The sequence below is a fragment of the Sturnira hondurensis genome, unplaced genomic scaffold (genome assembly GCF_014824575.4).
Source record: "Sturnira hondurensis isolate 20B ecotype Veracruz unplaced genomic scaffold, ASM1482457v3 Scaffold0020489, whole genome shotgun sequence".
NCBI classification, from domain to species: Eukaryota; Metazoa; Chordata; class Mammalia; order Chiroptera; family Phyllostomidae; genus Sturnira; species Sturnira hondurensis.
Window position 1 is genome coordinate 1,390,667 of NW_028093120.1, and position 27,398 is coordinate 1,418,064.

A 27,398-nucleotide genomic window follows, 5' to 3' on the forward strand; every position below is an offset into this window, starting at 1 on the left:
AAATGTCTCAAGTAAACTCAACAAAACATGATATATACAAAAATTGTAGCTTCTAACAACTTAAACAAACCAATCTTTTCAGTTAAAATACAAAATACAGTTTGACCCTTATGATGTAACTTTTTTCATAGTTTTAAGTATTTTTATTGATTATGCTATTAGTTTTCCCAATTTCTCCCCTTTATCCCCTCTCCACCCTGTCCCCCAAACCCTCCAGCATTCCCCCTCCTTAGTTCATGACCATGGGTTATACATATAAATTCTTTGAGTCCTGTTTCCTATACCATTTATTTTTCCTTGTGTATTTTAAGTCTACTAATTATGCTTCTTTTCCCTGTACCTTCCCCCCTATTCCTCCCTTCCCCCTCCCCACTGAACTCCCTCCATGTGATGTCCATTTCTCTGATTCTGCTCCTGTTCTGGTTGTTTGCTTAGTTTTTGTTTTCATTGTTTTTTTCTTTTAGGTTCATTTGTTGATAGTTTTAAGTTTGTTGTCATTTTACTCTTCCTAGTTTCTGATCTTTTTCTTAGATAAGTCCCTTTAATGTTTCATGTAATAATGGCTTGGTGATGATGAACTCCTCTAACTTGATTTTATATGGGATGCACTTTATCTGCCCTTCCATTCTAAAGAAAGCTTTGCTGGGTAGAGTAATCTTGGATGTAGGTCCTTGCCTTTCATAATTTCAAATACTTCTTTCCAGCCCCTTCTTGCCTGCAAGGTTTCTTTTGAGAAATCAGCTGATGGCCTTATGGGAACTCTTTTGTAGGTAACTGTCCCCTTTTCTCTTGCTGCTTTCAAGATTCTGTCTTTAATCTTGAGTAACTTAATGATGATGTGCCTTGGTGTGTTCCTCTTTGGATCCAGCTTCTTTGGGACTCTTTGGGTCTCCTGGACTTCCTGGAAGTCTTTTTTTTTTTTTTTCGCCAGATTGGAGAAATTTTCTTTCATTATTTATTCAAATAAGTTTTCCACTTGTTGCTCTTCATCTCCCCCTTCTGGTACCCCTTTAATTCGGATATTGGAACATTTCAGGTTGTCCCAGAGAATCCTAAGCCTCTCTTCTTTTTGGATTGTTTCTTCATTCTGATCTGGTTGGATGTTTATTTCTTCCTTTTGTTCCAAATTGTTGCTTTAAATCCTGGTTTCCTTCCTGTCACTATTGGTTCCCTGAATATTTTGCTTTATTTCATTTTGGGTATCTTTCACTTGTTTTTTCATTTTTCCACCAAGTTCAATCAGTTCTGTGAGCATTTTCATTACCAGGGCTTTAAATTCTCCATCAGGTAGATTGGCAATCTCCTCATCACTTAGTTCCGAGGCTTTGCTCTGTTCTTTCATTCAGGCCATATTTCTTTGTCTTGGCACAGCTGATAGGTTGTAAGGGGACAGGGACTTAGGTAATGACCTGGGCAGGGCGATCCTCCTTGTAGTGCCGCCACGTGCTGCCCATGAGGGAGGGGCCAGAGAGGGAACAGTGCAGCTCCCCTGCTTATCTCTGGCGCACTTTTCAACTCTTGTGCAAGACTGGGAGAAACTCCTACCAAGGCAACCCCAGCCAGAGCCCACAGTCAGCTCTGTTTTTCCTTCAAGTCAGTCCCTCCCTTGCAGCTCACCAAGCGCCGCAGCCAGCCCTGCCCCTCAGCTGCCTCGCCCATTTTTCTGAAGTCATCCTCGTGGTCTGCTGCCTTTCATGTCTGGTTGATTTTTTTCTTTAATTTCTTGGTTATTAAAGTTCCACGCAGTTTGATTTTTGGGTGCTTTTGGTTGTTTATTGATTTCAGATTGGTTGTTATCCTCCTTTTGGCTGTGTGAGAAAGGAAAGGATTTCTTTGCTTTCTCCATCCTGGCCAGATGCTTCCACCTTGGCCACCTATGCCTCCATCTTGGCCAGAACCAAAATGTACAATCTTTATGTAGAAAAATTCTAAATGCTCTAAAAAAATTTATAAGACCTAAATAAATGGGGAAAAAAACCCTCATGTTGGTGAAAAATAATGCTTAAAATTGCAAATTATGAAATATATTTATTTTCTGTATTTTTAATGCTTTGACATCTAGGGGGCCTTGATGAACCCTGACTGACTGCCTCTCCCCTCACGTAACTTCTCAGATTATATTTTTCCTAAGAAGTGGTGACTAGCACTACATATTCCAAATGTAATCATAAGCATTAGACATGAGAGAAAAAATACTGAGTTTGAGTCATCCACCATCTCCTTGGCAATTAAAAAACAAATTTCTGCATCTTAAAATATCAAGGCATTATTCTTTGTGCATAAACTTCTCATATTCACTTGACTTTTTTTCATTATCCTAAACCTCTTAGTGATGGCTGATACGACTATACATGTAACTCCTTAAAACTGATTGTTATTTGTGGCCAACTGCCTAGGTCACTTAAACCAAGCTACTCCAAATTCTTTTTGGAAAATGGCAAGGCTTTTAAATAAAAGTCAAAACAAGTCACATACCCTTTTTCTTGCTGTTTCCTTGGCTATAACATAAAGCAATAAAAAATAATAATAATAATTCCTGTATTTTCTAGTCTTCTAAACTAGTGTAAAATTATCTGGTCTTGCATCGTTTCTTTTTCAAAAACCTAGCAGTCTATACCCAAACTACTGTTAAAGTGGGTCTCTAAATAATTTTCCCCCAAATGTCTTCCATACATTATCCCTTCAACATCATAGATTTACTTTTTTGAAATATCACTGGTTCTTAAACTGTGGGCTCTAGACCAGCACTCTCGGGGAGACTGGAAGCGCTAATTTTCAGGGTCTATTCTGGACCTATAGACTCAATACTGCAGCTGAGGCCCAGCAGTTTAACAAATATCTCCCCCTCCCCCAATATAGACCTAGCAGCTGATGCATGCTCATATTGAGAAAACAGTAACAAGGTTTTCTCAGGATTCTTGGAATGCCCTTGCTAAAAGAGCACTTTATAATACCAAAGTTCTATTTTTTCATGTACATTGTCTCCCCAAGTACACTAAAAAAATCCCACCTTCAACTTTTAACCTGTCAAACAAACCTAGCATGGTTATAATCATGTTCTAAAGTTTTCAAATTTAACTATACATAACTTGATTTGTTGCTTTGAAATAGACCGTATTTCAAAAATAGGCCCTAAAGATTTATATAAATCTTTATTTATAAATCACCTAAAGACTTATATATTTACATAAATCAATCAATATTGAATGAACTGTTCATTCAATAAATATTTACATACTTTTTTTAAGCAAAGTATTTCATGAAAGCAGTCTGAATGAACAGGTAAGAAAATAGTTTGTTTGGCCTGAGCCAGTGATCTCAAACCAACTGTTTTAGGCCCCCATACTGGGGAAATGTAGATAAAGTCTTTATGGTGGGTTTACCCTGGCCTCTGATGGGTCATTTGGCTGGAGTACTACCCCATACACCAAAAGGTAGAAGGTTTGATGCCTGGGTGGGGAACATACCTAGGTTGCAGGTTCAATCCCCATACAGGAGGCAACCAATCAGTATCTCTCTCTCCCTCTTCCCGTCTGTAAAATCAATGGACATATCTTTGAGTAAGAATGTTTTTTAAAAGCTCATGGAAGGTTCAATAGTAGTTTTCATCCAAGATGTCTATGTTCGAATCCCTGGAATCTGTGATTGTTACCTTATTATGACAAAAGGGAGTTTGCAGATGTGATTAAGAATTTGAATTGGGGGACTAGTCTGTTCATCCAGGTGAGCCCAATGACACCCTTATAAAAGGGAGGGGAGGGAGATACTACAACCAAACAGAGGAGACCATATGATAATGAAGGCAGAGACTTAAAGATGCTACATTTGGGCTATTAAGATGGAGAAAGGGGCAAAGGGCCACCAAATGCAGGAATGCAGCTCCAGAAACTGGAAAAAGAAAGGAAATGGATTCTCCACTTAGAGCTTCCAAAAGATCTAGCCCCGCCAAAAGTTGACTTTAGCCAGTGAAATTGATTTTGGACTGCACTCCAGAACCATAAAAGAATTAATCTGTGCTGTTTTAAGCCACCAAGTTTGTGATAATTTGTTACAGCAGCAATAGGAAACTAATACAAAACTTTTGATAAGTTTTTATTGTGAAACATTGGATTTAGAAAAAGGTACAAAATGTCAACAGTCAGATGTGTACAAGTACAGTATTTCAAGTCTATACATGTGAACAGCTTAACAGGTTCACGCAGAATGCATATTTAGACCAATACAATCTAAAAAGGACTGTAATATTCACAGGCTATTAATACGTAAATAACTTGAGCCAAAATGACCCTCACTGGTAAATGCTAATAGCTGAAAACAGGCTAAAAAGCACAATACAGCACACCATAGTATCTCCTTACAGGTCCACATTTAAAGAGTATCAGCTCCTTGTGTTAACATAGAGATCCAGGTCTGGGACTCAATTGATAGTTTACACAACTGCAAAGAAATTAAGTTGTAAAATAAGACCATGAAATAAAGAGAAGGTATTTAATTAATGCTAAATAGTGTAAAACCCCTAAAAGATTTTAGCAAAGCTTAATTATTTGGACTGATTTTCAATTTTCAATCCATTACTTAAAAAAGTGGAGAGGGGCATCTTCCTTCTGTAGTGGCTTCAACCAGGTAAAGAACTATCACACAACTTATTTTAAAACCATAATAACCACTATGGATTGACAAATGACTATGAAACCAGAATATAAAACATTAAGAATTTTAGAGAAAGATAATGACTATTTCATAAACTTAGCAAATCCTGAAAACATTAAAATCTGTGTTAAGAAGGCAGTATGTAGCATTGTTGAAAGTACTAAATTTAGGAAAACTATTACATGAGGATATCATAAAAATAAACTGGTTTAGTTCTTTCAAGTCTGGCTGACTCAGTCCTTTGCTATCACTTGAAAATTACCCTAGATTGTATGTTTTCACACTGGACAATTATATGATATTGACATAATGAATAACCATAGGAGTAATCCACTGAAACATGAATAATGTTAAAAACAATTACAATTGTAATTGTTGGAATACATTTTTCATGTATTCCAAGAAAAATGACCTTTGATGACATTCGTAATCAATGTTTTTCCAAAAAATTTTCAAATTTGATTAAATATTCAGTGTACTTCAAACAAATTTACTCTTGTCTATAATTCCTAAGAGAGAGAACCTTCCATTCTACCCATTATATCTAGCAATGCCCGATGCTTTAAAATTCAACTAAAAGTCTGAACTGGCATATATAAAGTAGGAGATCAATTCCATTACAGGCTGAAAATCAATGGATCAAAATATAATTAGTCAATAACTTCCCATAACCTATCCCAACCTACCTTAATCTTTTATAGACAGTTTTAAAAAGACTCTTATATAAGTTTCTTATAAATAGTACCTGAAGCTTAAACAATAGATTCCCATTTATCAAAGATAGTCACAGATTGGTGTTAAAAGTTATTTAATTTTTTTCCCAGATTTGCCTTAAACTTACAAATTAAGTATGGTGTACATAAATATTAACTTAGATAACCACATATTATAAGGAAAGCAGATATATGGACCACTGCAGAAAAATTATAAAATTTTAAAATTTTTATAAAAAAAATAAAGCAAAACATGTAACTTACAAAATATGAACATGAAGCCATATCACATAAAAAATAAAATTACTCTATCAAGAAGTGATTTAAAATTAAATCTTTGGGGAAGTATTTTGACATAATTCAATGAAGTCAATGACCAATTGCTTCCCTTATCACACAGAAACAAACCACAAAATCATCTAAAGTCTATATGCATTATCAGTTCTTAATGCAACCTCAAACATTTTATTAGCAAGTTTGATTTCCTTTCGAAATAGGCTTCTGTACATATGCATTTATATACATTTATTAAACACGATTTTAAAACAAACTATATACAAAAGATCAGCATTCCTATAAATAAAAACATTAGGTGGCAAAAAGGCACTTGTAAGTAAAAATCCACAGTTGTTTTTACAAACCAAAACACATTTTACCTTGGATACTGTACAATAAACATTAATTCCTATAGCAATAATGAAAATACCAGTTTACTAACTAATGTTAATGATGTAAATTTAAAAAATATATTTACATATTCTCTGAAGTTCATTTAATAAAAGCACCATGATTCTCTCCTAAATTAATATTGATGCAAAGTGAAACAATCACCAAAAACCAGTATTCACCATTTTCCTCATTTAAAAGTTTTTGTATTTCTGAATTGAAACCTGTTTATCTAAAATTAGCATGGTGTAAAACAAAAATAAAACAAAAACCCTGCTTCTCTGATTTCTTAAAACCATACCTACTCTATTATTGCATGTTGCATTTTATAAAAAGCACTACTCATGCACTTCTTTTACAACTGTTTAATACTATTGCTGGCAAAAAAGCTCCTGGTATCATATAATTAAAAAGTTACTTCAAACCAGTTGAAGTTTTATTTGAATGTTTTACAACTTAAAAAATGCTGTATGTCAGTTACAAAAGTGAATAGGAAACACGCCAGTTCATTTGGTGTGCAAAAATATTTTTCCACTACACAGAATTTAAGGGCTTCACAGAGTATTTTTCAAATTTACATTTTCAGCAGAAACACTAAATCAGTAACTTTTTCAAGGGGATGTTAGTATGCTTCCACTTTTGTCAAACTTTTTACCCTTTGATAATGCTGCAACCTGTTTGAGTAGTTCTCTGTTTTTGGCCTGTGGGAACAAAAACATTTAAGATTAACAATGTTTAAAATAGTAAGTTATGTTGAAGAATACTTCTTATTTAATGCTGTTTTTTGTTTAAACTTATAGAACAATATTTCACTGATACACTAACAAAATTAAATGAAAGAATATATTTAGGTTCACCTATTTCACTACGGATATGTAGAGGGAAAATTGCAGATTGGTTTATAAATGTCAACACTGTTGTTTGAAGATATACAATCATTTACCAAAAAAAAGGAGAGGCAACTAAAGGTGAATCTGTTTAAAAGAATACCAACATTTTAAATGAGAAAAGAATGCTTGGCTCTTTATCCTAAAAACATGAAATGAAAATAAGTTTTATTTTATATAAAATCAATGACACAAGGGATGATCTCGGAGGAGTATTTCCCTACAAACTATACAGTCTTTCATTTGATGTTCACCTATTTATAAAATAAACATAAAAAGTGATTTTTGTAAAACACTGACTTTATCACTTTTCCAAAGGGACTCTCTTAATAATATTCAAAAAAATTTTTTGAAGCACCCATCAGAACCACCCTTTCTGGTCTTACTTTTGCTGTTTCAGTTGTCATATAGTCATTTGTTACTGGCTTTTACATAATTTGAGAAGTTATATCACCATTGTTTTTAGTTTCATGAAAGGCTGAAATTTTTTCCAAGATTCAGAATTTTAATTTGTCATCTATCTGGAACCCAATTTACACTTCATTCAAATGTCACCACTGACAGACAATACCTCTGAGTCAATGTGCTGTGAAAAATCACTAGTGTTTAGTGAGGAGGAATGTGTAAGTAGGGAACCTCAGTATACTTTTCATATTTTGACTGCCTGTCTCCCTATGCAATCTCTTAACTGTGGAAATGTAGATAATATGTGCCCTCCATATATATAAGTATATTAATGATCAAATACTTTTGGAGTTTTTGAGCCAAAATAGGGCAAATATTAACAGTTTGGAATCTGAGCATTGCTCTAAAATAACAAAATTTTAAGGTATCCTCAGTTCTGGCCAGGATGGAGGCATAGGTAGAAACCCTTCACTTCCTCACACAACCAAAAGGAGAACAACCACCCATCTAAAAACAATAAACAACCAGAAGCACCAGAAAATCAAACTGCTCGGAACTCCAACAACCAAAGAATTAAAGAAACAGTCAACCAGACCAACCACACCAGCAGAAGGGAGACAAGGGAGATCAGGGTGACAGATCAGATGGAGACAACCTGCAGCCAGGCAGGGGACCTTGAGAGCAGGGCTGGCTGATAGGACCCACAGTGAGGCAGTGGACCGCACAGGACGGGCTGACTGAATGGGGAACAGACTCAGAGCTGACTGTGGACTAGACAGGGAAGGAGGGGGGTTTGTTGCCCATGGAGGAAAACTCCTGGTCTCACAAGAGTCCACTGGAAAATGCACTAGAGACAAGCAGGAGAGCTGCACTGTTCCCTCTCTGGCCCCTCCCCCAAAGGCAGCACAGCAGGGCAACCCCCAAAGAGGGTTGCCCTGCCCGGGTGACTACCTAAGACATTGCCCCCTTACAACCTTTATCAGCTGTACCAAGATAAAGAAATGGGGCCCAAATGAAAGAACACAACAAAGCCTCAGAAAGAGAACTAAGCAGGGAGGAGGTCGCCAACCCATCTGATGGAGAATTTAAAGCCCTGGTAATCAAAATGCTCACAGAACTGATTGAGCTTGATCAAAAAATGAAAGAACAAATGAAGGATACCCAAAGTGAAATAAAGCAAAATATTCAGGGAACCAACAATGACAGGAAGGAAGAAACCAGGATTCAAACCAATGATCTGGAACAAAAGGAAGAAATAAACATCCAACTGGAACATAATGAAGAGAGGCTTAGGAACCTATGGGACAACTTTAAACGTTCCACTATCTGAATTATAGGTACCAGATGGAGAACAACAGCAAGAAATTGAAAACTTATTTGAACAAATAATGAAGGAAAATTTTCCCAATCTAGCAAAGGAAATAGACTTCCAGGAAGTCCAGGAAACCCAAAGAGTCCCAAAGAAGCTGGATCCAACGAGGAACATACCAAGGCACTTCATCATTAAGTTACCCAAGATTAAAGACAAAAAGAGAATCTTGAAACACAGCAACAGGAAAGAAGAGAGTTACCTACAAAGGAGTTTCCATCAGACTATCAGCTGACTTCTCAAAAGAAACCTTGGAAGCAAGAAGGGGCTGGAAAGAAGTATTCCAAGTCATGAAAGGCAAGGACCTACATCCAAGATTACTCTGTCCAGCAAAGCTTTCATTTAAAATGGAAGGGCAGATAAAGTGCTTCCCAGATAAGGTCAAGTTAAAGGAGTTCATGATCACCCAGCCCTTATTACATGAAATATTAAAGGGACTTATCTAAGAAACTGAAGAGGATCAAAAACTATGAAGAGTAAAATAACAACAAACTCCCAACTATCAACAAATAAACCTAAAAGAAAAGAAAAACAATGAGAACAAAAACTAAGCCAACAACTAGACCAGGAACAGATTCACCAAAATGGAGATCATATGGAGGGTTTTCAGTGGGGAGGGGGAAGGGAGAGGGGAGGAATGGGGGGAAAGGCACAGGGAATAAGAAGCATAATTGGTAGGCATACAATAGATGGGGAGAGGTTAAGAATGGTACAGGAAACAGAAAATTCAAAGAACTTATATGTACAACCTATGGACATGAACTAAGTGGGGGGGGATGTTGGAGAGCTGGGGGGGTGCAGACTGGGGGGTATAAAGGCAGAAAAATTGGGAAAACTTTAATAGCATAATCAATAAAATATACTTTAAAAACGATATGCTCTGGCTTATATTTGAGAACCATTTTCCTTTCCTTCATAGGTCTCAGGATTTCTTATCTAGATAAGACTTTTTTTTTAACCTCAGTGCCTCACCTACTCTAGTATTAGCCTTTCTATGGCAACATAACACCCTGCCTTCTCTGCATAGCATCTTAAACAGCAGTTTCATGAAACAGAAATCTTTGCAGGCTTTGTACTTTCAAACCCCCACTCTCCTCGAATCAAACCCTTCCTGATTAATACCTATGACCTCCAAAATGCAAATATTCTTAAAGCAATCGCATATTTGTAAGTCAAATGTTCTTTATGTTTGACCACACAATTAACAGCATTTCTCCATTCCTGATTATTAAATAATTAAAGGTGATAATGAAGAGTTTCGATTTAAAATTTAGAGAACCATCAAGAATTTAAAATTTTTTTTTCTTTTTAAAACTAAAGAGTTTGACAAATTCAGGATAAATCATTAAGAATGCATGGCAGTAAGTTCATGAAAATCAAGTAAACAGACTTATGATCTACTGGTTTATTACTCAGCTGACCAGTCCTAGTCAATGTTTTGAACTGTTTTCTCTCTCTTTACTGGGGTGACATCGGTTAATAAAAGTATACGGGTTTCAGGTGCACAATTAGAATTCTGTATTATCTGAATATTATATTGTGTGTTCACCACCAAAAGTCAAATTTCCTTCCATCACCTTATATTTGACCTTCTTTACCCTTTACTACCTCTCCCCAACCCCTTTTCTCTGTGATAACCACCATACTGTTATCTGTCTGAGTTGCGGTTTCTTTCATTTGCTGCTTTTGGATTTATACCTCACATGAGTAAAGTCATATGTTTCTTGACTTTTTCCATCTGACTTATTTCACTCAGTATAGTATTTTCAAGATCCATCCATGTTGTTGCAAATGGCAGTATTCTTTTTAATTGTTAGCTACAGAGTATTTAATTTATAATTATAATAAACTTACTGGCCGAAAAATGCATCTTAAGAAACAAATTTTAAAATACAAATTTAAGAAGAGCATAAAAAGAGATCAGTCTGCAAATTTGTTTTAATGAGATCACCATCACATTTTTCAGTTATGGTTATACAAAAGAATTTATTTTTTTAAAGATCATTTGTTTGTTTTTTCAAAGATTTTATTTATTTATTTTTAGACAGGAGAAGGGAGGGACAGGAGAGGGAGAGAAGTATCAATGAGTGGTTGCCTCTCATGTGCCCCCTACTGGGGACCTAGCCCACAACACAGGCCTGTGCCCTGACTGGGGGATCTAACTGGTGACCTTCTGTTTCGCAGACCCACACTCAATCACTGGAGCCACACCCGCTGGGGCCAGAAAGCATTTATAATGACATATGAAATCATTAAAAAGTTAATCTTCAAATTATTTTTTCTCAATCATTAAGAAATAAAAAATAGTTTATAATTTTCATATTCTAGCTATAAAATACCAGAACTCAAACATTTGGTATTGAAAGTAATTTTTCCTTTTAATTCTTTAGCAGCTAATTTTCAATCTGTATTTATATATTCAGTCTCTTAATCATGTCACTAAAAAATTTATCTGCCAATAAATTATGTAAGAAAAAAGCCTTTTAAGAAAAATATTTTAACAGTGCATCGGTTGTTAAATGGAGACAAAGCCAAATCTGTCTATTCTAATGTTGGTATAATAAAAAGATATTTTATAATGCAGTATTTAAATATAGATACAATTTTTATATTAATATTACTTTTCTATCCACACCCTCAAAACCCATTAAACTGTTTAAAAACTCTTAAGCAAGTTAAATTAAAAATGTTTAGAACATTTGGCTTTAAATCCTGGCTCTGCTACTTACCTGCTATGTAACCTGGAGTCTATTTCTCACACGTAAATAGAAACTTTACACCCCCCACAACAGGTGTTGAAAGAACTAATCAAATATATAAAACATTTAGTCAAACACAGTGGCTCATACATGCCACTCAAATGATAGCAACCTTTCCTTTTTTAACTTATCTCCTAAATGAAAGGTAACTTTTTAATTGGGCATTCCTGATTACTTCAGATAATTTAGGTTTTTCTGGTATTTTGTGCAATTTTTTTCTTATGATGCTCAGTGCTTTTTTCTTAGGTTTGATAGTTAAAAATGGTTCGAGAGCTATCACAACAGGGTAAATTTCGTACTACAGGGTTTAGTTTCTTATCACAAAAAGATAAGACAAATATTTAACTACATTTACTCACCTAGTAGTACATGGTTGCTAAAGAGAGTGGGGTTAAAAGAGTGTACTTAACTGTAACAGAATGTCTCTAGCAATAACACAAAAGATACAGGAAAGTGGTCTGATAACAAGGATAAAACAAAACCTAAGTAATCTGAGGTGGTAGGAAAGGTGTAGAACAGTAAAAAGTACAGTCAAATCAAAGTCAGAAAATGTAGGTTTCTATGTTATTTCTGACTAATCTTGTGAACAATTTCATACCACGTAAGGTATCTTGAGGAACAAATAAGATAGCCTATGTAAAATCATATTAGTTACTACTCTACCATACAAAAATTTAGGGGCCAATCAAGAGGAGGTAGGCTTAAGATATCGATCGGGCTGAAATGTCAAAGAGGTTCCCCTGTGCTTACACTAAAAAATAAAACAGCAACTGCCCTTCTGAACAGTGAGAAGCACCAAGTTTTATCATGTTAAAGAACTGCTCATAGTTTTTCTGTTACTTCATTCTGGTTACTCCAGAGTTACTCCAGAGTTTCAGTTAAAACATATTATATCGTATATCATCATACAGAAGATTCTGTTCCCAGGTAATTACTCAGCATTAATAACTGAATGAGAAAAATAAGAATATCATAAAACTAATACTGGTAGATGATAAATAATAATGTATAAGAACCCCCACCCAAAAAAGGAAACAAACAAATTGGCAATCCCCATACATCAATATTCATTCAACAAATTATTTGAATGCCTACTATGTTCCAGGTTCTATGTAAGGCTTCTCTTCAAAATTCTTTGTAATGGCACAAAAAATTAAGAGTTAGGAGCAGGCAATCTGTACCTTGAATTTAAACAGGTTCCCAAATCTACTTTCAATCTTACTCAATCTAAGCTACTTTCAAAGAGAGATAAAGAATACAAAGCCAAAAGACAGAAAGAGCAAATATTCCTTGGTGCTGCATTGTTTAAAACGAAAAAAACAGGGCTATATCCTTCCTTCTCAAGCTGTACTCTCCCACCCACTGTACGTGTTGGCATCATTTACGTTTTTTTTTTTAATGTAATTCTTGTTCAAGTACAGTTTTCTGTCTTATATTCCCAGCCCTGCCCCTGCCCCCCGCCCCCCGAGCGAAAACCCTGTTACTGAGGATTAATTCTACAAATGTAAGAGTATAAATCAACAGAACATGTAACTAATTTAATGGGGTCTAATTTCTAAGTCTATGAAAGCTAGGTAAGAAAAGCTTAAATAAGGAAATAATCTATATCCTCGTTGGATGCTCTCCATCTCAAGTGTGCCAGACATCAGATACCTGTTTGTAACTGGTGACTCTTGGTTGCACCACTCAATTGTTCTCTATATTAAAGTCCTACTGAGTATATATATACTTGGCAGTACTGAGGCTGACTTAGATGCCTTGCATCACAGCAAGCAGCGCAAATTTCCTCCACTTGAGATCCTTTAAAATTGGTTTTGTATACCCATCTCCCTTCCCATTATCTGGGAGGAAGTAAAAAGAATGACTGTACAATGTACTAAAGACCTGGTTTTCACAAATCTCATTTTTAATATTTTGTTTTTCAATGATCAATTGAACATATTGCAATGACATTCTCCTCTGAAAACATCACTTGAAGTTTAGGCAGGAGTTTTCAGAATCAATGTAAGTATATTAAATCCCCTATCTAGTAATTTCAAGCAGTAACTTTTTTTCAGACTTTATTTTTACTGTCGACACTCTCACAGATGTCCCCATTTTCCCCTGCTTTGCCTACCTCCACCCAGCCCCCCCACCCTTTTCCCTCTGGCCGTCACCACACTGTTGTCTGCATCTACGGATTATGTATGTATGTTCTCTGGCTGATCCCTTCACCTTCCTTCATCCAGTCTCCCCTCCTGCATCCCCTCTGACAAAAACCAGAGGCATGGATGCATGAAACAGACTTAACAGCTGTCAAACTATAACTTTTAATGAGAGCAGGCTTAAACTATTTTGCAATAGTTTATTGCAAAATCTGAATCAAAGCTGGAAATGCACCAAATATGCATAAAATAGGAATAGCAGTACCAGTCTAAGACAACGAATACTATTAACAAAATTTACTCTTCCTCGCCTAACACTTTACATATACAATGCCATTTACCTGAAGTTGTTCCACAGTTTCTTTGTGAGCTTTTTCCATACTGTTCATCTTTGTTCTCAAGTTTGACTCTTGGTACTGGAAGTCTGCCTTTAGTTCAGTTAACTGATTAAAAAAACAAAACAAAACATATGTATATATATATATATGCACATATACAAACAGATCATTTTAAATATTCTTTGCAATAAACTCAATTCATTATAAAAGTGAATTGTGAGTTTCTGAGTTTTATAACATATAGAATTTATGTCATATGAAATGATGAATTCTATCTATTATTAAATGTTTTAATTGATTTTCAGAGAGCAAGAGGAGGGGGAGAGGGAGGAACAAAGGGAGGGAAGGACATGAGAGAAAGAGGAAGAGAGAGAGAGAGAGAAGGCATTAATTTATTATTCCACTTATTTATGCATTTATTGGTTGCTTCTTATATGTGCCCTGACTGGAGATCACGTCAGATCAGCTAAAATAATCACTTCCATTAACTATACTTTCGAGTTGCCTCCAGATTACCCATTTCTGGATATTAAAGAATGTTTCTTTCTTACTCATGTTTGTATCCTCATGATCTAGTACGTGTCTGGCTCAGGGTAACACTTCAACCAACTGATGATACTGAACCATCAGTAAAACTTTTGAGAAGTTGTCTTTTTGTTTCTATTTAAAGGGTTTCACTGGACCCTTTAAAGAGAGCTTGGCAACTGATATGTTGAGAGTAAAGCTTAATGACTAATACCTTGAAAATGCTTCAACTAAATGTATTTTATGTTATATATGAACAAAGTAATAAAACTGGTTTCTAGTTAAAATATCTTTCAATAGTTAAGAAAAAAGTTTCACACAGGTGAGTACAAAGAGGAACAATCTTATGAACTGAAACCTATATTGCTTTCATGTGAAAATATAACAGAATTATGCATCCAATTCCAAGTAACATTTGAAGTTGAAATGGAGAACAAAGACACAAATACAACTAATAATTAACAAGGATGAAAAAGGGGTTACTTTAAAATTTGGGCTAAATTAGACAAATGTAAGAAAAAAGTCAGTAATCTGAGGAAGAAGGCAACATGACAAATTTTCATATCAATGATACACAAAAATAAAAAATATCATGAGCCCTGGCTGGTGTAGCTCAGTGGATTGAGCGCGGGCCTGCGAACCACACGATCGCGGTTCGATTCCCAGTCAGGGCACATGCCTGGGTTGCAGGCCAGTTCCCGGTTCCCGGCAGGGGATGCATGAGAGGCAACCATTCATTGATATTTCTCTCTCTCTCTCTCCTTCCCTTCCCCTCTAAGATAAATAAATAAAATCTTTTAAAAAAAATATCATGACACTAAAAAAATAAGTTGGCATTATGTAATTCCACAATCAGAATCAAGCATAAAAAAGCTTCTGGTCACTTTTACATAGTTTTCATTATGTTAAAGGTTTGTGGTTCTTTTTTATAATTACCTAGGAGCTAGAACACTGGAAGGTGGACAACAGCAAAAGGAGAGAAAGGAATTTATGGTGTCTTTTATTCTTATTTTCTGAATAAAGATCTACACTTTTGTCAAATCCAAATTGAATTCTCTCTTTTCCCTAGTACAAAGGAATTCCTATTCCCAATGCCAACTCACATCAGATCAACTATGATAATTATTCTCGTTACTATAATGTGACTTGCCTCCAGATTATGAATTTCTGTAAGGAATGTTTGCTATTTATTCATCTTCACATCCTCATGATCTAGTATGTGGCTGGCTCTAGAAGTCACTAAACGAAGTGAAATGAATTCAGAAAAATAACTTCTTTGACTAAGATTTACACTATAAGAAAAAAATGCAAGTATGTAGCTATTTTAGGCTTACAATTACTTCCCTTACCCATTAGTGTTTTTTAAGAAAAAAAGGAATGCTAAAAATAGCAGAAAACTCAACGAAGTACACTAATATACAATAATCATCCCAGAAAAGGACAAGTACCTAAAAAAAAACTTGTTTTTTGGTACAAGTGTTTTTTGGTACACTTGTTTTTTTTACTCAAAAAATAAGTGTTTTTTTTAGGATTCAAAATCCCACAATTTATTACTACTTGGTTATGGAATCATTATTATAGTAAACTTACCAGTTAACTTTTATCTAGGTGCATCCCAGTGCAATAGAAATGTCTCTAAATTTTAATTTTAGAGACGAAATTTAATTTTAAATTTGTTTTATAAAACAAATTTCCATAAAAACTCATTAATTTAAAAAATCCTGCAGTTACTCAAAATTAACCCTAAAAAATAAGATACAACTATCCTATTTTTACCTATGCCAACCCTAAATTTCCTATACTGATTTTGCTTCAAGTAAGGTACAAATGAATTAAAGTAAATTTAAATCTATTAAACCATCAAGGTATGGGAAAATGTAACATAAAAGTTGCTGAATGCCAGAGGAAAAAGCTAGCTCGGACTGAAGTACTACTATAGATACTCAGAAACAGATAATTCATATACAGGTAAATCATATCTTACTTATAATTTTAAAAATGAATGTTTTAATGTTTTCCTATTGCATAAGGTGTCTGAAATAGGTCAAACTAGCCTAGGATGATAAAACAAGTACAAAAGTAGGCTACACCCTCAAAGATGACCGGACCAAACATTAGTAATAGCATCTATGAGCACTTACACATGCCGGGAGTAAGTACTTTACATTTTCATTTAATCATAATAACCATCCCATGAGATGGCATTAATATTCTCATTTTTTTAACGTTTTTATTTTTATTTTATTATTTTTAAAGATTTTATTTATTTATCTTAGAGGGGAAGGGAAGGAGAGAGAGAGAGAGAGAAATATCAATGTATGGTTGCCTCTCATTCATCCCCTGCCGGGAACCGGGAACAGGGAACCGGGAACCAGGAACCGGCCTGCAACCCAGGCATGTGCCCTAACTGGGAATCGAACCTTGATCCTGTGGTTCGCAGGCCCGTGCTCAATCCACTGAGCTACACCAGCCAGGGCAATATTTTCATTTTTAAAATGAGGGAATTGAGGCTGAAAGAGGTAAAAGCATTCTGCTCAAGTTCACACAGAAAGTTTTAGAACTTTTCAGTAAATAGGCAACATATTTGATATTCCTCTTGATCTAACAGATAAAGTCCCAATAAATGTACTTACTTCCTATGAAATAATCTATACATGATTGGTATATCAAAGACTATACACAGTAACTTTTTTTATGCAATTACTTTTTTAAATCGTAAGAATTCACATAATGTACCATTTACATCTCAGTTTCAAAATAAGACATTAAATCTCTTTAAATTATAGGTTTAATGAAAACTAATGTTCAGCTCTGGCCAGGTGACTCAGTTGGCTTGGAATGTCATTCCATACACCAAAATGTTTTGGGTTCAATCTCCAGTGAGGGCAAATACCTAGCTTGCAGGTTCAATGCCCAGTTGGGGCACACTTGGGAGGCAACTAAATGATGTTTGTCTCTCACATCAATATTGATGTCTCACTCTTTCCTTCTTCTCTTTTCAAATCAGTAAACATATCCCCAGGTGAGGATTAAAAAAAAAACAACCAATGTTCAGAAATCATTACAATTCTAATTAGCTCTCAATGAACTCTTAGAACATAAATTCTGAAAGACTATTTTACCCATCTTCATTAGACTGCTAGGTTCCAATTTGGGCTTTTGTAATGTGTCTTAAAAGAATCACACACAACAAACATTACCAAATTATTAAAGGAAGTTGAGTAAAATTTGCAACTATCAAGCAAGAGTCAAGATGTAAATCTTAACCAGGCTTCAGTGAACCATGTTCTTACCTTTTTATCTTTTTCTAAAATGGTCTGGTCTCTCTGCTGTAAGAGACGTTTAAGTGACATCACTTCTTCTTTCAGTTGACTTATAAGGACAAAATTGTCTGTTCCCCCACTATCTGCTGACTGATTTATAGAGCTACTAAAAAGAAAAAAGTAAAACGCAGTTAAATGAAGTAGAAGGAAAATTAGCAGGTGTTCAAATTGCATAAATTAGACAATTCCACAAACATCCTTAAGGCTAATGCAAAAAAATATGTACCTGACAGAAATGGATGCAACTGGCAAATTACCTTACTAATGGCACACATTACATACACCTGCAGAAATATAATTCAGTATTAGCTTTTAGGGGGTCAATACTTCTAGTGTAAAGCAATAGGCAGCCAATTTGTACAGTAACATCAGCAAACTTTTGGCTAATGAACTAAAACAAAGTCACGCTCATAATACTTTAAATCTAAAAACATTTTCCAAGCAGGTCAATTTAAAATATCACAATTAGATTCGTGTTTCACTGAAGAATAATTAAAATAAAAAGAATGTTCTCTATTCAGATGTTTTCTTTTTTCCAAAACCCAAATTTATTCCCCGAATAGAACAACATAGTTCAGTGCCACTTTTTTATTGCCAAAATTAAGTTAAAAAATTTCAACTGATTATGTTTAGTTTTCTGGATGACTCAGAGAAGTCAATGTGGAAGACACATGTTTCTATTCTTTCACCTAGTAATAACCGGCAATCAACCATAACTATTCAACTAAGTTCAATTTTCGCTAAAGGAATTCATTTTTACCTATCTCCATTAGATGGCTTAGATTCCAATTTGGGCTTTTTCTTTGGAGTTTCATTCTGAATTGCTGCAGAGGATTTATGGCTGAAACCAAACATTAATAAGAATAATTAGAGTACAAATGGCTAAGGCACCAAGTTATAAGTTATTCTTCTTCCCTTACAATATTAGTGAACATCATTGATTTTTTTAAAGCCTAAGTAACAAGGATAAAGGGATATCACATTTGAAAAATACTTTTCAAAATACTTCAGAATATTTGTTAACATATTTACCTCTGTTTCCACAGTCCCTGCTCTTGTTCTGGACTCAGATTACTGATTCTGAAAAATATATAAAAAACATCTAATAACAATATTTATTTAATGCATTTGCATATCACAGCATTCTTACCAAAGAAATCAAGTTATATGGTTTATTATAATCTTTCACTCAGAAAAAGACATATTCAATTAAGTTTTTAGAGTAAGCAAATATATATTGAATAAATCGCATTCCAATAAGATAAATTCTAATCAAATGATTACCAGCTACCTTAAGTTCTTCAAGAAAGGTACAATGATAGGGACTGAGTTTTATTTTAATGAGGACCTCCAAATTCAGTTTAATATCATTAAGAATTAGGATATATGACCAGGAATAAAACAGGGTTCTATAATTACAGAGTCTGAGGATCACTGCACTTAGGCTGCCCTCACTATTTAAGATAGATGTTCTACCTTTAGATTGAAGGCCTTCCTAATAATCCTACATGAAGATTCTTACTTTGGAGTAACTCAAGTTGAACCAGAAAATATCTTAATTTCTTTGTTTCTTTCCTACTTCTCCTAAAAACTCTCTCCAAAGTCTCTAGATCTTTCTCAGTATTCTGAAGTCGTCATGCTGAAAATATTGGGAAATTTCAGTTAACAACTGATTTAGCTTTTACTTACTCCTTCATTTCCATTATGCCATAATGTTAATACAACCACATTATAATGTACTATGAATTCTACAAACTGTCCCCCTGTACCTGCACATTAGCCAACCCTTCATTAATCTCTAGTTTACTAACTCAACATGTATAAAGCATCTCCTTTGCATAAGACACCATATTTATACAACATAAAAGATATTAGAGATTGTGGGTTATGTGACATTTTGCAAGGTACTTAACATTCCTGAGCCTCAGTCACCTCACCTATATTACATGAGGATTAAATGAGTTATGTGTGTATTAAGTACAGTGCTAGCATGTATATGGTAGGTAGAAATATGTGTAGATGTATATAAAATTTACTGTTGTTTTAGCTGTCTAAGTTTTTTAAAGCAAAAGCAAAAAACAAACATACTCTTAAAAACCACTTTTAAGTAAATACCAAGTTGGGGAAATTAATTCTCTAATCTACGAACCTGAGTTTTTCTAGTGGCAATGTACGGCAACCCTACTAAGGAATTCAGTTGCAATTTTGTTGCTTTCAAAAATTTCATTATAAGCACTGGCAAGCCATACAATCACACATGACTTAACTGCACTATCCAGATCTCAAAACGAAAACAATCATACTAGCAATGATTAAACAAGAAAACAGAATTCTCACCCTCTCTTTCTGAGGGCCACTCCTGGATCCAGACTGACCAGAATTTCTGCCCTTCCCCTCCTCCATCACTATATATCTCAATATGTACTGTTCCTCATAATTGTTCTTATTTACTAAACTTAAGAGAGGACCCCACACACTGGTTAGCTACTTGTTGAACAGTTTGTATCTACCAAATACAAAATAGTATTTGTATTTCTTAAGTAATCAAAAAGAAAACAAGTCAACATCATCCTCTTTCTCTTTACTTTTGAAACCTATCACTTTTAAAAAAGATTAAGTTCTTGTCACAGAATTTGGTCCTTATAAACATACTCTGAGAGTGTCCTTTGATATCACACTAGGGACAAATTTATCTGTAAAGGACAAGGCAAAGGCACATTTCAGCTGAGTCTTAGGAGTAGGTCTGTCAGATCCCATTTGTCATATTGTTTATCAAAGCAAGAAGCAAAAACAAAAAAGATTTATGTTCCTTTGCCCACTGGAATATTCTTATACAAAGACCACGCAAGTTTTCTTCAAAATGGCCAGATTAGAAGTCTCTGTTCAGTCTACCACTGTTAACATCCAGAAAGGGCAACAGAGTGAGTAAAGCAAGTGAAAAAAAACTGTCCCTGAAGTAAACGACATCAGTGCCTCAATAACATTCCATTAAATTTAGTATGTGCTGACCTTGAGTCAAATTATATTATGTTTGACTCACATTACATTCCCAAAATATCACTGTGTTCCTGTGATAGGCACTGGATTTTTGTAAATAGAATTGTTTTTACCTATCTATAACTTTAAAGACTCATAAAGAAATTTTGGGAAATAACATGCATTCTTCTGAAAATCTGTATCATGTTCCTGTATTCTTCATTTAAATTTGTTTCAATATTCTTGATTTTTCCCCGATGACTAAAACCGCACTTAAGAACCTTTATACTACACATATAAAGTGTTAAAATATTACTACTATATAACTCCCCCAACTGCTCTTCAAAAACCACACAGTTGTTTGTATTTTAGACTTTCTGCCTATGTGTTTTTTAAAAATAAAGCAAAGCACCACCAGTTAAAAAAATTAGTTCTCATACTTTGAGAACCTTCAAAATTTAGAATGTTTCTATCATGGTCACAAATGACAGTGTTATAATCTCTTCTCAAAAATACTGAATGTACATTTCCTAGTCATCGATTTAATTTAGTTTTACCTAAAATATAATTTTTACAAGACTTAACAAGTACTGAAATAAAAAAATTGAGGTTCTTGACAACCTGAATAAATGAAGTATTAGTTACCTCTGATGTACCTGTATTTTGACTCCATGATACGATTATAATTTTACATAGTAAATTCCCTGAATGTCCTATCATTATTATTATGGTAAACAACTAAACACACTCAATATATGTAATTTTATACACTGAACAAAGTGGGGAAACAGCCCTAGACACTCAAGAAGTTTACCATATACAGTGGAAACTAGCACATAGCTAGTATTTGGCATTAAATGCCTGGAAGGATTTTAGAACACATGATTCTAAAGTACTTACTTGTGATGGCTAGTGCTGTGACGATGGTGATGGTGATGATGGTGGTGATGATGCTTTGAATGATGCTGGTCTTTCTCAGTAAGAGACGAAGAAGATGAATTTGAATGGGAAGATCCCAAGCTCTTCCTCTGTTCTTTTGTTTTCTGTAAAACTCTCTTGTATGATAAAGTACAGAGCCAGCATAATAATTTCCCATCAACCTTTAAAAAAACATATTTGTATTAGACTAAATGTACCTGTTAACTGGCCGTAAGATAAAGCACTCAACTTCTAGTTATTCTAACTGTATTTCACATATACACACACACAAGAGTGTTGCAAAATGAAAGTAAAATTAGACTACTGAACTTGGGAAAAAGCTTGTTTGGAGGATCATAAAATTGGTGAGGATGATATATGGACTTCCATTAGCTTTGAGGCTTTTTTTTTTTTTTTACTTTGGAGAGAAAAATCTGTTTTCTCATTACTTTGAAAATAAGAATTTATTGATGATTTATTTCCAAGAAATCTTATTAAAGCACTAGTTTGAATTCTTAAATTACTGTGTAATTACTCAAATGACAAAAAGTATTTCCCATTACAGTAAAAGCTATTAATTTATAGAAAAAAGGGAGAGCTTGAATGACACAAAGAGTCGATTCTCAATCACTGATTTCATATTTGTAAATTTACCACCTACTTGCTAAAATTTATCTGTAATCCCCAAATCAACTTGCAGTGCTTCTGTGATCACACACATACAGAGAGCAGCAATTTGTTCAGCTGGACTGAAAACCTTCCCAGCTCAGGTTGAACAAGGTGACGGTCTGCTGCCTTTCAGCTCTCATATTGTAAACAAGTATCCTTCTCATGATCTATTTAGCACCACATTTTCTGCATCTTGTCATTTTTTTGGTCAGTAATTTCAGTGTTTAAAATGGTTCCCAGGTATAGTGATGTGATGTGCACTGCATTGTTCCTAAGCACAAGGCTGTAATGTATCTTATCTAGAAAATAACATACGTTAGGTAAGCTTCATTCAGGCACACTGTAATGCTATTTGCTACAAGTTCAGTTTAATCAATCAACAATATAAAGTGTCTTTAAACAGAAACAGACAAAAAACAAAACATTATGTACTGATTACCATGTTGTGACCAGAGACAAAAACCTAATCCTGTCATTGCCCTTAGGGGCAATAGTTCAGTATTTACTAATTTAGTGTTGGCAGCAACTCAAGAGAGCGTAACTACTACAAATAATGAGAATCAACTGTATACACCAAAAAGAAATAAAAGAGACTTTTTTACAAAATTATTAAGACTAAACCTATGAAAATAAAATTGTTTTTAGCTTCTGTTTCTTCACCCGAAAAATGCCAGAGGGATGTTTCTTACAATTAGGGGACATATACTGCTATGGAGGCAGCTAAAAGCTCCTCAAAGACCATCATTTCCCAAATGAACTGAACACTGACAGATAATAGGAGGCCTGTGTGAATGCTGATCAATAGAGGAGTGTCACATGCATACACACACACACTTTTTAAGTCACTTTAGGTAGAGAAAAACAATGATTTAAAATATGAGCCCCAAATCAAGAGGCACAAGACTAACTTTGAATTAATACATGTTAATATGCCATCAGATTATTTTTTCATACCAGTAACTTCAAGTAACCAGCAAAAGGGTTAGGAGCTGAAAGGATTTAAATGCAGTAATTCTCCCAAACCAATTCTTAGACAACCAAGTAGTATAGAATAGCCATCCCAGAATATGTTTTAAAGCACAATAATCTCAACTGATCAACATGAATCTACATCCAATGCAAAAAAGAAAATGCACAATTTCTGCACCTTCATCTAACTACTTGCTTTCAGACTCAAAGAATACATCGAATCTTAGTAGTATATTAATTATAATAACTACCAATTTGTTTGGTGTTTTGTTTAATTTCCAGAATGTCAAAACATAAATAAAACATACCTTTCTTCTTCCTTCCTCCTTCCTATCAAAAGCACATTGTTGTTTGCACTGTTCACAGGTCTGAGGTGGTCCATATTTTTTTTCTGAATTTGTGCAACGCTGACACTTTGTACCAATAAATGCTGCAATTATGTTACAGTACTGACAAGGCTTAGGCTGAAAAAAAGACATATATTTTTACTTAACAGACATGTTTTAAAATACTAAAAATTTGCTACATAAGATATACCCAGTACACACACATATTCCTGGGATTAAGGAAACTAATAGGTAGAAAAATTTTTTGGTCAAATACAGCAAGTCCCAAGTTAACACCGACAATAGAGTATGTGACTTGAATAGAAATGATGTATATCAAAACCAATTTTACCACAGGACAACTGATATAAGTGAATTAAGTACCCATAGCATTTTATCAATTTCATAACAAAATGATGTTATTCAAGGACATGCTATAGGTTGCCCTATCATAGTCAATGACATTTATCATGTTTCTATTTTTTTAGTAACACTCACTTCTAGTTATGAAACATTTTGTTATTCTACTGAATAGTTTTTTATGAGAAACATTTATGATATACATATACAGGTACATAAGATGCAAGGAACACATACTATGTTTTCAACTCCAAAAAATGTCATAAGCATTTTCAATATAAACTATAACAAATACACCTTGATTTTCTTTGACATTCAAAAGACAATTCAGGATTTTATAGAGCCTTGAGGCCAGCACTTGGACTAATCATGACTACAATGTATCAGTAATAACTGGAATACACATGTAAGAATTTGTACTAGGATAATGTCATGACTTTTGTAAGTGCCTAAACTGTGCTGCTATATTAAAATTGTTGGAGGTTCTGAGAAAGGGAGAAAAGCATGATTATACAACAGTCAACAATAAGTAGGTTCTCTGTAACTAGGAGTTTGTCATATCTGAATCTTTAATGAATAAAGTCATAAATTTCCCCATTTTTTCAATATATGTGAAGCATATACATGACTATTTTTAAATGTCATCTTCCCCATAGACTTCTATAGAAAATTTATTTCCTGAAATATTTTGATATGTTGAGATATTTAAAAAACTATGCATAGTTTTTAAAAGGTCCATCTTTGTGACCAGTAATAACACAAAACGAAAATACATGACATACTTACCGTGCCAAACTGCTTCACATTTTGAGCACACTTCTTACAAATTGTATTAGTCTTGCTGAAAAGAAAATTGTAGGTAATCAAATTTATGTAACTTTCTGAGGTAATGAGCATGATGATTAACAAAGCAGATAAAGTGTACAACTTGTTCTAGTAGTATGTAAAGTTACTCTAGTATAAAACAAGAACTTAAAAAAATGCAATCATAAAGATCTTTTTATGGTTGTCTACTACTAAAATTTACTCATCTTCCTTTTTCAACCAAGGTGAATATTGAATATTGAATTGGCATGAATACTGTTTAAAACATGTAGTACCTGACTATTTAGTTGGGAGTACTGACCCCCTTTCCCTTAGATTGTCAAAAAAAATGACAACAGCCAACACAACAATAGCAGTCTGGTGCGAATGAATCAAATTATACCTATGTTTTGTTAGGTTGGAAAAAAATGCATTTTTTTGGTGTGCCAGAAAATTTTAGTAATTAGTTTACTTGTGCCATGAGAAGAAAAAGATAAAAAATTGCAGACCTAATGTGAATATTTTAAAAATATTTTCATTATGAATTTTTGGTAAACAAAAGCCTTAATGTTTCCTATCTTATTGCAAGATCTTCACACCTGCCACTATTTATGCACAGCATTACATGTTGGTGCCTACCCAAACTCCCACTGGGCCTTCCCTACTATTATGCCCATACCAAGTTATGAAGAAATTGCTTCTTCTTTTCTTGGGTTATTTTCATGTATAGACTCTTTTCTAACAGATCCATCCTATTTTAAAAGTACTAGATTTCACTCTTGGAAGATAGGTGGTAACACTACAGCCCTTTCCTCAGCCCATGTCAGCACTAATATTGTTCCATTTTTTTGAACTTAATAGTAACTGCTTATATTTGGAGTGTTCATTAGCAAGGCTATACATTTTCTATATAATAATTTACTTATTTCCTCACGTTCAAACTGAAGTCTAAATGTAAAATAACCATTAATTTTTTGGTCAACATTTTCTCTTCTACCATGTGTAAAATGCTTAGAACTTAAAATCTCAAAAGCTAAACCATTTAAAAAATACTTTAATGCAAATATGAAAATACAACCCCCAAGTATTTCTTACAGAAAATACTTTAACAATCAAAAACTGTTCAATATACAAACCTCTCTTGTTGAAATTCTGATCTGCAGTAAGTACATTTTACAATAGGATGTGCAATCCGACATTCCTGTAATAAGACAGTGAATTAATCAGTTATCTATCTCAACGTCCCAAGTTGCACTATTCTGGTTTAAGATTACCTAACCTAGACAATATCTAAAACATGAATAAAATCTGCCCCCCAATGTAGACAATTGTAGACGATTTACTATGTAAGTGGCCAATTACAGCATAACTGCTAAGGGAAGTCATAGGTGTCTTTGTCTTTATTAGATGTGTGTGTGGGGGGGGGGCGGGCATGCTACAGATGAATTAAGAAAGCTGTCAGGGCCGATTTCAAGTATTGGTTAAATGTGAAACTACTTATTATTTTGCACCGTTGCTCACAGACAGCATCCCGGCTTTAATGGGATGGGAGGAGCTCCAAATCATAGAGCATTCTGTTCCCAAGCCAGTCGCTTCGCTTTCCTGGACAGGGAAGAAGGATGCCATCAGCTTTGCTGCTTCAGGTTCCTAGCAAGAAAGTGCAAAAACCGTCCCCTGCCTCCGGGTGGAAGGAGAGGACCAGGCAAAAAAACAAAAAACAAAAAGAGATGAAAACATCTCCACCCCACGGTCTCTGCGGCATGGACAGGTGGATGCCTCAGTCAGCCCCACCCCTGAGACCCCTGAACGTTGTTGGGGCCAGGACCCGTCCTGGGCCGCCTGGAAGAGGGCAGGATTCTGTCCTCCTCTCAGGGGCCTTTCCCAGCTGTTGCCCAGGTCACCCGATAAAGGGGTGACGGGGCGAGGGGGCGAGGGCTCCAGACCCCCAAGACGCCGGCAAAGAGACCGGGGCTGCAGTGCAGCGGGCACCCAGCTCCCTCGGGCTACAGCCGAGGAAACCCCGCCCGCCCGCCGCCCAGCACCCACGGACCTTGCACAGCTGCTGGCCCTGGGAGAGCTCCTCGAACGGATAGCGCTGGGTACATTTGGTGCAGGCGTACAGGGCCGAGGCCGCCATCCTGCTCCTCAGTCTCCTCCTCCACGGCCGCCCGCTCCGAGGCGGGGCCCCACGGGGAACTCGGGCACCGCCGCCCGGGCCGCGGGCTCCTCCTCCTCCCCCTCCCCTACTTCGCGCCCACCAGGGCCTCGCAACGAGAGACCGAGTCCCTCTGGACGCCGCCGTCTCCCTCCGCCTCCACTTCCGCCCCAGCCCTCCCAGTGACGCCGTCCCAGCAGCTCCCGCTCAGTCCCGGATAGCGGCGGAGGGAGACCAAGCGGGTAGTTCGCTGCAGTTTAGCTGAGAGGCAGCGGATCCACTTCCTCCTTGGCCTCCCTTCCCCTTCCCTGATTAGCTGGGGAAGCTACTGCGTCACTTGGCCGCTCCTCCCAACCCCTAACCCCGACTACGCAGGGAGCTCCCACAAAGGAGGAGGGAGCTCCCACAAAGGGAGGAAGTCGCTGGCCAATGACAGCCCGAC

The 27,398-nt window shown here is 35.5% G+C and overlaps 1 protein-coding gene across 4 annotated transcripts; it reads right to left on the reverse strand.

The window, feature by feature from the left end:
* Positions 1–4,085: 4,085 nt before the first annotated feature.
* Positions 4,086–27,276, reverse strand: FAM76B (family with sequence similarity 76 member B). 4 transcript variants are annotated; one of them, XM_037029707.1, is made up of 10 exons: positions 26,852–27,276; positions 25,938–26,002; positions 24,784–24,838; positions 23,620–23,775; positions 21,656–21,855; positions 18,812–18,859; positions 18,540–18,620; positions 17,750–17,882; positions 13,935–14,036; positions 4,086–6,730 (listed from the first exon to the last, which is right to left on the reverse strand). In XM_037029707.1, exons 1-10 carry the CDS (start codon positions 26,936–26,938, stop codon positions 6,641–6,643), a joined length of 1,017 nt encoding a protein of 338 aa, XP_036885602.1. In that variant the 5' UTR covers positions 26,939–27,276; the 3' UTR covers positions 4,086–6,640. The 4 variants fall into 4 exon arrangements, with proteins under 4 accessions (XP_036885602.1, XP_036885601.1, XP_036885599.1 ...); XM_037029706.1 differs by having other exon boundaries at positions 17,750–17,885; positions 26,852–27,275; XM_037029704.1 differs by lacking the exon at positions 26,852–27,276 and adding an exon at positions 26,323–26,833.
* Between the last annotated feature and the right edge of the window lie 122 nt (positions 27,277–27,398).

Bases quoted from the DNA above. Each gene is read 5' to 3' on its own strand.
- FAM76B (XM_037029703.1), bottom strand. From the start codon at position 26,427: ATGGCATCCTTCTTCCCTGTCCAGGAAAGCGAAGCGACTGGCTTGGGA. The intron at 24,839-25,937 runs GTTTGTATATTG...TTTTCTTTTCAG, and splicing joins TCAGAATTTCAACAAGAGAG to CAAGACTAATACAATTTGTA. The intron at 17,886-18,539 runs GTAAAAATGAAT...TTTTCTTTTTAG, and splicing joins AAGCCATCTAATGGAGATAG to TAGCTCTATAAATCAGTCAG.